The 10,693-nt window shown below is 40.9% G+C and overlaps 1 protein-coding gene across 1 annotated transcript in view; it reads right to left on the bottom strand.

Annotated features, from left to right (window-relative positions):
* TRPM6 (transient receptor potential cation channel, subfamily M, member 6) overlaps positions 1–9,670 on the bottom strand; it is a 97,233-nt gene extending 87,563 nt beyond the window's left edge. Inside the window, exon 1 of the mRNA XM_009999797.1 lies at positions 9,476–9,670. Coding sequence (XP_009998099.1) covers positions 9,476–9,670 — 195 coding nt within the window. The remainder of the gene's footprint in view (positions 1–9,475) is intronic.
* Between the last annotated feature and the right edge of the window lie 1,023 nt (positions 9,671–10,693).

The following is a 10,693-nucleotide window of genomic DNA, read 5'->3' as shown; positions in this document are numbered from 1 at the left end:
TGACCCCCATAACTCTCTGCTTTCTCCAGCAGCAGCTCCGGGATTCCTCGGGACTCTTCCCAGTTCAGGGAAGTGCTGTGGGAGTTGCTGGGGTGGGGGGAGGCGAGAGGCTTTTTGCCTACACCTGAATATATCTGTATATAATTGTATATATTTTCTTGTATCATTCATTAGTGTTTTAATTAAAGCTGTGTAGTTTAGTTTTCAATCCAGCCAAGTCTCTCTCTTTTTCTCTCTCTCCTTCCCTACCTGGGTTGGGGGGAGGGGGGATCGAGAGCATTGTTTTCGGACCTAAGTCAAACTGTGACACTGCCTTTAATGGTGCATTGGAGATCCAGACAGGAACAGTTAATCAGAAACTGTATAATGGCTAGCCAGTTTAAGTAACAGGCTAGTTTTCTTAAGCAAAGTACAGTCATGCTAGAGACTAGCCAGAACAATGAAACTGCAACAAATTTGTACTGATGGCAGAGAGCAATAATTCCTATCTTGTGCCCTAGCCAAAACACTATTTCAACAGCCTAAAAAGGGCTGCCAAGTTCCATACATCAGCTCTGCACACACTGAAGAAAGAACCTACTTCTCAAGAATTCATTTTTTTTCCTAAAGATCTTAACTAATATTTTTGCATTGCTGAGCTAGTTTGGGGAGACTCTCTGCCGAAAAAAAAAAAAAAAAAAAAAAGTATATTTACACATCATGCAACTCTTCTTCCAGTTAAGTAATTATTTATTACCCTCAAAATGGTTAGATGAAAGCAAATTCTCAGGAAATAGGAGCAGATTTATCCTGGTTCAGTCCTGCTTCAGGACTTCAGTATACTTAGACAGTACCTGTAAAGAACCCTCACTGCTGATGGCAAGAATAAGAAGTACTCAAAAGCCCCAAAACTGATTTTCAGTGCCTGGAAAGGAGAGGGACACCATTTTTAGATGAAAGCATACCTGTGAAAAGTCAGCATGATGCAGTGTGAGATCAAACCTTATTCTAATACAAAGTAAGGGGAGGGAAAGAACTTCCCTTTTTCACAGTCCAAGAATCCAGCCTCTCTATTCAGCACAGTGCCCTAAAATATCTTAAACGCTTTTAAAAATTAACTACACATAGAGCAAGTCGCTTGCAAGAACATGAGATACCTGAAATGCAGCCAGAGTTCTTGTAAGCTAACACTCAAGACTATTTCACAAGAACTCAGCCTACAAGGGCACTGGTATCTCTTGAACTCTTACCCCTGGGAAACTCTTCATGAGCTATAAAAGCTAGAGTGGATTTGCAGGTATCATCATTTTATGTATAATAATTCTTAAGTGAAAAATAGGACTTCAGCAATATTTCTGCATCTGAGGGCAGCTGGTAAATTACTTCCAGCTTTAAAGAGATTTCCAACATAACAGGCTGTCTTGCATAAGCTTTTCAGGGCAGGAACATTCTGGTCCAACATCCATTACACGCGTGCTTAGGGTATGAAGTAATTTAACAACTGATTGTAACAAAGAACACCTCTTTGGAACCACATAAGCTAGAAGTGCACTGTAAAACTCCATGGTCATGTGCTATAAAATATAAACTTAATGTGAGGTTTTCAACAAACTGACAGGTCTTCTAGAATTTTGTTGTGTTCAGGCTACACTGCCAGTGGACAACAGTCTGTTTTTTAACACAGACGTGCTGTGGTTCCACCTGCCTCCATCACTACACTACATCAGTGTAAGTTACTAACTGGCATCTTTTGCTCTTCCAGTCTTTCTTACCTGCTCCTTTACCCAGGTGTTCAGGACTTTGTGCATCTGTGAAAATAGTGTATTACAAGTAATTGAATATGCCAGAAAATGTCATCACTACATTTCAGAAAGACTGCGGAAAAAAAAAAAAAAAAAAAAAATTGAGCATGGCCCATTCCCCACAAGCACTGAAAAAGTTCATATGCTAGGATCTGGGTATCTAACAATCATGCTAATAAGCAAGCTGCTGTTTTGCAAAGGGTTTTTTTGATCAAAGGGAGCAGTTCCAATTCATTTAAAAAAAAAAAAAAAAAAGGCAAATAATTTTATTTAAATTATTTCATTGTTGTTCCACAGTTCAGCATGCCAAGTTATAAAACAATCATCAGTTAATCTCAGACTGCCTTTGCCATCAGACTGCAGACTCAATGGCACTGGAAAGTCTATGTTTTCTCCTTTCAGAGATAACGTATCATTTCATGTCCCAGCAGAATTTCTGTGATTATTTCTGAGTAACTAATTCAAACACATCCACCATAAACATATTCTCAGATCTTTACAGATCTTTACCCTACCTACGCTAACAGAAGACAAGTCACCTGCACTAGCAGGGTAAATGTAGACACAAGTCAGAGAGGGATAATAGAACTTGTTAAAAATCTCCACTCATACTGAAAAGAGATTTTATATTCTTTTCCTTAGCACAAATGGAACATGTCTACTTCTCAGACACATATAAATTCAGTCTTCAGCCAGCAGTGTGCTATGGTATTTTCTTTCACATTTCATCAACTGCACTTATAGCTAAGTATGTATGTCTAAGTGCTTTTCTGGATTGAGGCCTGACATTGAAAGTTCACTAAAATGTTTCCAATATTTTGATCCCAAACTTAGCCAAGAAAAGAAAAGCCGTTCGACTCTAATGGGCTTTCAAATACAATATTCTCTCCTTGTCAAAGAAGCTCTTTAAGCACAGAGCTAGCCAACCCAGTCTGAAAGACCAGGCTCTTAATTTAGTACTTTCTACTTTTTAAGATTATTAACTAATTAATTAAGCCTTTCTGCTATGCCTGAACATGTAGTATTTTGAAAAAAAACACCTCAAACAGCACTGCCTCCTGAGCACACCCAGGTCAGGTTGTAGGTGCTCATGGACAAACCCCTGATTTGCAGCCGGAGGGTCTAAGCAGACTCTCCTGTCCCCCTGCACAGCTTATTGCACTGGACTAGAGAGAGATGGCCACAGAGGCCCCCACCTTAACATTTCTGCCAGCAGCCTGGGCTTTTTCAAACGAGCTAAACACAAGAAATCTCAAATCACAATTCATTTTCCTCAGCTCTATCCTTGAAACAGGCCCCAGAAGCATTGCTAAAAATCCTACATCAGCATTAGGTATCTACAAATTACTGAAAATCAGGTTTCCTTATCCATTCCTCAATTGGAAATGACAGTCTCTGTGACACAAAGTGGCCTTCCACATAAAATAGGCCACTCCAAAAGCCAATGCTCTAGAAGCACAGCAATTGTTGGGGAAGTTTGAATCTGTCTGCTTCATAACTGTCCCCCACAGACAATGAAAAAAACCTGTGTTTAAAGTTGGTGGTCATTACCTTGCTAGAAGCTGTCATTTTTCTTACATGACTGCATTAGAACACAATATAATACTGTATATAATCTCATCTTGTTAAGCCAATATAATGATCACGATAAAATGTGGATTATTTAGCAAGCTAGTCATAAATAAAGATACAGAAAGATCTAAAGACTTTAATTGATGGAAAACCATCCAAATTGCAGAATAAATTTTAAGACACACAAAACTTCTTACAAACAAGAGCAGGCACCTGTAATGTAATTAGAACAAGAAATTACAAGGTAATCTAAATTATTTGCAAATAATTATGAATCGTTTAATATAAGAATGGTCTTATTTTATCCTGTCTCTTTTAGAGACAAAAGTTCCAGGGTTTTCTTAATGAACAGTCCTGAGTATCTCACTGACAGTATTTTGGAAGTCAATAGAAGAATTCATATCTCAGAGAAAATCAAGCATTTGTGCTTCTTCTGTTAATTAATGCAAAGTAATCAGAAAATCCCACAAATCCAAGCCAAGTTACATGTCCCCTTTGAAATGATCTTGTTGCAAGTAATTTTAAAAAGAAAAAAAAAAGGTAGCCCAAAGAAAATGATGCTTCTTCAGGTGTATTACTCAAAGGATCATATCTTGTTCAGATTTCTACTTCAGGACCACTGGAAGCCAGTGCTACTTCTTTGTACAGTACTCCATGCTAGCAAAGGGATAATCAGCTTGCTCTTTTTGAAACTGTGTCTCACCTACCTGGCACTGAGTGATGACAGAGGTCAACACTTCACTGCTGTTGCAAACGCATTTCTCTATGAAAGGACTGAAAATTATACAGTGCAAAGCTCTTTCCAGTTTGAACCAGAAGATGGAAGAAGAAAAGTACCTGCTGGTGAATTTCAGAGCTTTGTTTTGTTTGTTACATATTTTCACAACACAGGGATTACTATTGACTAGAGAGGTATCTCCCTGAAGACAGGACATATGTAAAGGGAGAACAGCTTGCATGACTTCTGAGGAAGCTGAAGGCATGGTCCTATCTCTGCTTTTCTCACCTGACCGCACAACTCTCCTCAGCTTTGCCCACCTCATCACATTGGGGGTAGGGAAGAAAAAAAAAAAAATAAAAAAAAAATTTAAAAAGCACCTTCCTTTATGGTCCTGTCTTACTTTAAATGTCATTCACACTGTGAACTCATGAAAGGCCACAGACCCACAAAGAGCTGCCTCAACCCAGTTGGAGGAAAACCCAGCCACACCCTGACAGAAACACCCTCCTATGCCACAGAGGCCACCTGAACAGACCATGAGGCTCTCCACCAGGTCTTTCCATGCCTTCAGCCTAGTGTGCCATGACACATTCTGCAACACCAGCCTTATCATCTATTTTGTTGCAGTGTAGGCTGCACCAGCAGCCAACCTGGAGAGTTGGGTTTCCCCAAGGCTGGGCAGCAAGGAGCAGCCACGGTTGTTGTTTATGCTGGGCTGGACCAGACAACCCGACAGCCACTGCCATTGCCCTACAGGCACCAAGCCAGGCTGCATCTCCTGGCCCCCACCACATCACGCTGCTCTCCTAGGCATGGCCCCCTGAAACATAAAAGGTCTCTGCTCCAGCACACCTCTCCCCTCGGTGGCAGTCCCAAAGCCCACTCAGCCTCCCAGCAGCACTCTCTGCTCATCAAGCTGCATCTGTGTTAGGAAGGTCTCTTGAGCTGTGCTGGCATGGGGGGGTGAGGGCAGGGCCAGAGTTGGGGCAAGGAGGGCACTGGAAAGAGCATGGACAGGTGAGCTCACTGGGAAGGATGAGGCTGCACAGCATTGCCATCCAGCCTTTCCAAAATGCTGGTGAGCCAGCAGGTGGAGGGACAGGTACATTTCATAAGCACTCAGGAGCAGTACTAGTAGAAGCTTCTCTGCCTCTCTTTGAGGCTTAAATTATGCCAATAAAATGTAAACAAATGCAGAACTTTATAGCACTAGGGATGTGATCAAACCTGGGATTGTCCCACCCCAACCAGGCTTGTAAAAATTTTTATCTGCAGTCCAACCTCAGCAATGCAGCCTAACCCAGCTGGCACTTACGGTAAAAACACAGATGTGACTAAGTCCCTCATCATCTCTGTGTAATCCCTAGAACTGCTTGGCAGCTAGGAAATCACTTTTATAATGAAAACATATTTTTTAACACCTCATGGCTGGCACCACAGCACAGCCGTGTCTGTTTACCAAGTTCCAGATCATTACACCCGAAACCACTGAAGCCTGGGAGGCAAACATCTGCACTGTGACAGTTTTGCTGAGTTTCACCATTACTGACAACAGTGAAGAGGGCTGAACTCTATTCTAACCATTGAGACTTCATAATTAGGTAAAAACAGAAGCATTAGCAACTCCAGGACATTTTATTTGAAACAGTGACAAGATACCAGACCACTAGTGGGTTTTAAAAACGCCTTTTTATGACATGCAGGACAAAAGCAGCCAGCTTCTGTCCTGGTGAAAGGAAAAGCAAGAAAACCCAGAAACTGCTTTTAGATACCTCCTTCTGTTCCTGTAAGACAGGCAGGGGGAACTGGACAAACCAAACAGCATGTACCGGCAACTGCACTACTACAGAGATGCAAAGCAATTAGGAAAGGACAAAAACAAGTCCTTAGTAAGTCTTGCCTTTCTTGAGGCTGAAGCTTTACTTAGAGTGATGGCCCATCAAAGGTGTCTCTTTCCTTTCAGGACTGGCAAGAGAAGGTTACAACTAGCCCTCAAAAACTAAGTTAAAATGTTAGAGATGGGAACACAAAGCCAAATAGCTGGCAAGTTAAAGGATACAGAGTGGATCACGAAGGTTCACCTAGTATGCATGTTACACGGATATATATTTATGTATTACAAAAATCAGGGAAGCTTTACACAACAGTTGATAGAGTCAGCCTGAAAACAACACAGAGGAAAGATCAAAACATTATAAATCATGGCCTCCTGGGCTTCCTATTTTGCTGTCAACTGCCTGAAGGACAACTCTTTAATGCAATTCTCAAAAAACTGATTCCCAGCTTAGACATACCACCTCCCCAGATAGCATCCAAAAGCTCATAGGTGAGTTTGTTGTGGATCACATGTGGCAGGACCCATCTCTACAGCTCAAATGGTGAATGAAAAATAAAAGTTAATATGAGCCATGAAATGGCAGGATGAAGGAGCGACTTATTTAGGAAAAGAAGTAGGAAGTGTATTGCACATAGCTCACATGGATTTTCCTCCTAGCAAGGTTTCATTCAGTTTTGACAGATGTAACCAGATTAGATCGACATTGACAGACACTGTAGATGGGATGCAGCAGTTCAGCATGATCTCTGCCATCCTGTTTGCAACTCCAGTCACGTTCAGAGTTGTGGTCATAGCAACAGGAAGGGTTTGACCTTCTCACTGTTGCAGCCTTCCCACGACCAAAACCCCACTTTAAATACAACACTATAAATAAAGCATGATTCTGGCCCTATCACCATTAAAACCTGTTTCCTATTATTCTGAGCACCTGCCACCATGGTTATGCAGAGGTGGACAAGAACTCCTTGGGATGACAGAGAAGGGACATGCAGCAGCTGAATACCCCCTGAGGTTCTCCCCAAAGAAGGCAGCCACGAGGTTCACACACCATGTTCAATTGGTCCCAGAGGAACTTCAGGTCTTACATGACAATAACATTTTCAAAAGCTGGGAGCTAGGCACACAAATTGTGTATGGCTTTTAAAACACTACCTTCAGGCCAAAGTGGAGTACTGTGCATACAGAACAACCGTGTGCATGCCCAGACAGACAGATGTTTACTGAGACCTGCTCCTTCACATGCTGTAGAAATCTTAAACTTGCCTACTTTCTGCTCTTTTAAAACCACTACCTGACTTAGATGGTCACGTATTGAGGGGGGAAAGTAATAATTATCTTCTCCCTCAGCCTACAACATTTTTTAAAAAGTGAAGGTGGAACTCAGAGACAAATTACTTTCTCTGGTACAATTCTTGGTGATTCTTAAGTTTTCTTCCCGATACTGGTTACTTTCAGGGACAACGCACTTCAGGACATTCACTATTGGGTAATTTCTGTGTCCTTGACCTTGTGAGAGCCAAGAAAGCTTCAGCATTTGTCCCTTATCAAGCCATAAAATGATAAAAGAAACTTAGGTTCAATCATAACCTAACCTATTTGCTGTTGCTTATCACATTTTTAAATAATACTATATAAGTCTGTTACTACTTTAAATAAGGTTGTTACGGTATAATATAAACTTATTAAAGAAGAGTCTGTAAAGTGATTTCATAACTCCAGACAATATTTTTAAATTTTGTCTTTAAAAAAGCCATAAAATGATAAAAGAAACTTAGGTTCAATCATAACCTAACCTATTTGCTGTTGCTTATCACATTTTTAAATAATACTATATAAGTCTGTTACTACTTTAAATAAGGTTGTTACGGTATAATATAAACTTATTAAAGAAGAGTCTGTAAAGTGATTTCATAACTCCAGACAATATTTTTAAAATATTTTTTAAAATATATTATGATGATTCCTTCAATTCACTTTAGCCTCATATTTGCATAAGAATACTCTTACAGGTAACATATGAGGTCCAAACTACACTACATCTCTAAAAAACAGCCACTTCGTTTTGGTACCAAGAAAAGGAGCTTGTGGAGTAACTTTAGGTGTTCACAACTTAAAACCCTAGCTCATTTTTTCCTAGTGTACAAGCAAATACTGTGTAAATGAAAAATTATATTCATAAACAGAAACACAAAGACTATTCCACTGTAAACATATTTCTTGTATCAGCAAGTATATAAAAAATTAATACATTGGATTTGTTGCTACAGCAGGACTTGTGTGAAATAGCATTCAGTCTCACAATTTTAGCTATAGTAGAGACGTCTTCTCTTAAAAACCCAGTATCTGATCCACCCATATTTCATCTTAAATTCAGGAGGGGGGAAAACAAACAAATGAACAACAACAACAAAAAAAAAAACCACAACAAAAAGACCCCACCAAAAAACCTTCAGCTAGCACCATGGTAAAAAGAAGCCAAGATTTACTAGAGCCAGAGGAATTTTTCTTACACGTTACCTAGACCTGTTGCAAAACTCATAGTATTCAAATGGCACTATCAAAAAATCACCATGCAATGGATGCCCTGCCCATAGCATGGACTTTTTTGCTATAAGCCTTTCGTAGCTATTAGAATACAGCTACGTGTGTGTATAAAATCACTCAAGGCCAAATCTGCAGGAGCACGGAGAAATTACCAGCGCTGGTACTAGAACAATTAAATCATTTGCAAAACAGCCCTCGTGAAGCCCCCTGGAGCCTTAGGTTTTATCTTTGCCACTCGCCCAACAGATCTGATCCGCCTGGACTTTCCGATGAAGTCAGGCACCGTTTACAGATGCCCTCTGGAGCCACTCAGGGCGCAGCTCACATGCACAGTCTGAAGCTTCTGCCAATGAGCTGACCTCCTCTTGCTCTCCAGCTTCCAATGGCTGGCAGCCTGGTGAGGAAAACTTGAAAAAAGAGATGAGAGTAACTCCTGGTTTTCCCTTTAAGAGCAGAGGGATAAAACACAGTAGATCAGCTCCTTTTAAATATCCTCTGACCCTTGTCTTTGTCACTGCTGTCTTCTAATGCAGCCAAGAACAGTTAGATTTTTTTCTGTATCTCTTATTTTTCTGATGTGTGATAATACTGTGTGGTGCATCAGAGGCAACTCTTTCCAAATTTGAGAGCTAATAGTCTTAACATGACATTGAGTGACCTAAACTTCAGAGAAGCAAGATTTTTTGAGCTATTTCTAGCCTGCAGTGCTCAGTTGGATTTCTCACTAGAGTTCCTGGGAGCTGGATCAAGTCCTAAGACAGCCATATATAGATCATAAAAGGCGGAACTCTTCTCTGCTGTTTATTAATCACTCTGGATTTCTTTGCCAAGCTCATACCTTTGCAAGTTTCCATTGCCATAAAATACCTCCTTTCACACTGAAATGAGCTAACTGCATCCCACTGAGAAACACCACTCAGGTTCACAATTGCAGATAAAATAAATAAATAAATAAATATTATAACTAAACCCAACTGCCTTTTTTTGTGTGTGTGTGTTTTGTTGTTGTTTTTTTTTCACCAGTATTGGAAGGTGCACGCTGCCCCGAGACATCAGGCGAGGTTTTTCTCTATTGGAAAGCCGAGCAACGGGCCCTGCCGTCTCTGCCGCTCTCCTGGGGGGCCCTGAGCGGAGCCTCCGCTCCGGGGGCTCCGGGACCCCCCGCGGACACGCGCCCCTCGGGCCGCCTTGCTCCCATCCTCCCAAGTTCTTCATCACGCCGAGAATCCGGAATACAAGTATCCCAAACTCGGCATACTCTGCATCTCTGCACCCCCTCTAAAGCCTGAGGTGTTTTTTTTTCCTGGTCATTTTTAGAGTATTGTGAAAACAAAGGCATGGTGTACGTTAAGGTTACAGCACTCACAATAAAGCTGGCAGGAAGATCCGAGAGCAAACAAACGATTCTCTTTTGAATGATGAAGACTTGAATCATACATAATCAACACATTATTGAAAAGCAAAAGAAACACTAACAGGATGCTCATGATGATAAGCAACTCAGCCTGTGTTCACAAAAACCAGATCATGAACAGTGAACTAATTACATTTTCATAAAGTGATGAAACTTAGATAATAAACCCTGGTTTGCTGGTCTTTCCATACTCTTTTTCACGTACCTTTTGTATCAAATTTTCCTTACTGACAAAGAAAACCCCAAAGGAAGAACCTGAACAGCCCATTAGCTGTTACCACTGCTTCTTGCAGGGTCGGAGCCCCTGAACGCACTGAGGACCAAAACAAAGACCTGCAACAATTATAGCTGGTTGCACCTAGTGTGGGCTAACACAGCAGGCATATGCCATTCTCCCAATATTCTAAGTTGCGTTTTGTTTCCACCATTCTGTATTTCCTCCAACTTGTCTCTCAACCTTACTTTTCTTTCAATCTCCATTTTCTTTTGTCTCAGATTTACCCCTTTCCCTCAGTGAGTCCTAGCCTCAAGTTCTTTGGTTTCTGCCCTGCCCTCACATCTGCTTTTTGCCTAGTGTTTCTTTTGTTGGTTTCAGTTGTGCTGCTGTATTGATTTTAAGCTCCAGCGTCCACCTGCCTCTGGAATTTATCTGTATTTTCCATCCACTTTTTCTAGTTGTTTCTCCCATTTTCTGTTATCTTAAATTCTAATTTTCCTGCCCAAGACTCATCTTCCTCCATGGTGCCCAGCTGTCCCCTCCTTCCCTACAGAAGCGCCTTGGCTGCAACAACCTTTCTTTCCAAGGCAAAGAAGATAAAGAAAAT

This window comes from Chaetura pelagica, unplaced genomic scaffold (assembly GCF_000747805.2).
Source record: "Chaetura pelagica isolate M959 unplaced genomic scaffold, ChaPel_1.0 scaffold216, whole genome shotgun sequence".
In the NCBI taxonomy this organism is placed as follows: Eukaryota; Metazoa; Chordata; class Aves; order Apodiformes; family Apodidae; genus Chaetura; species Chaetura pelagica.
Note: the sequence above shows the minus strand (reverse complement) of the source record. Positions and strands in the feature narration are given on the sequence as shown.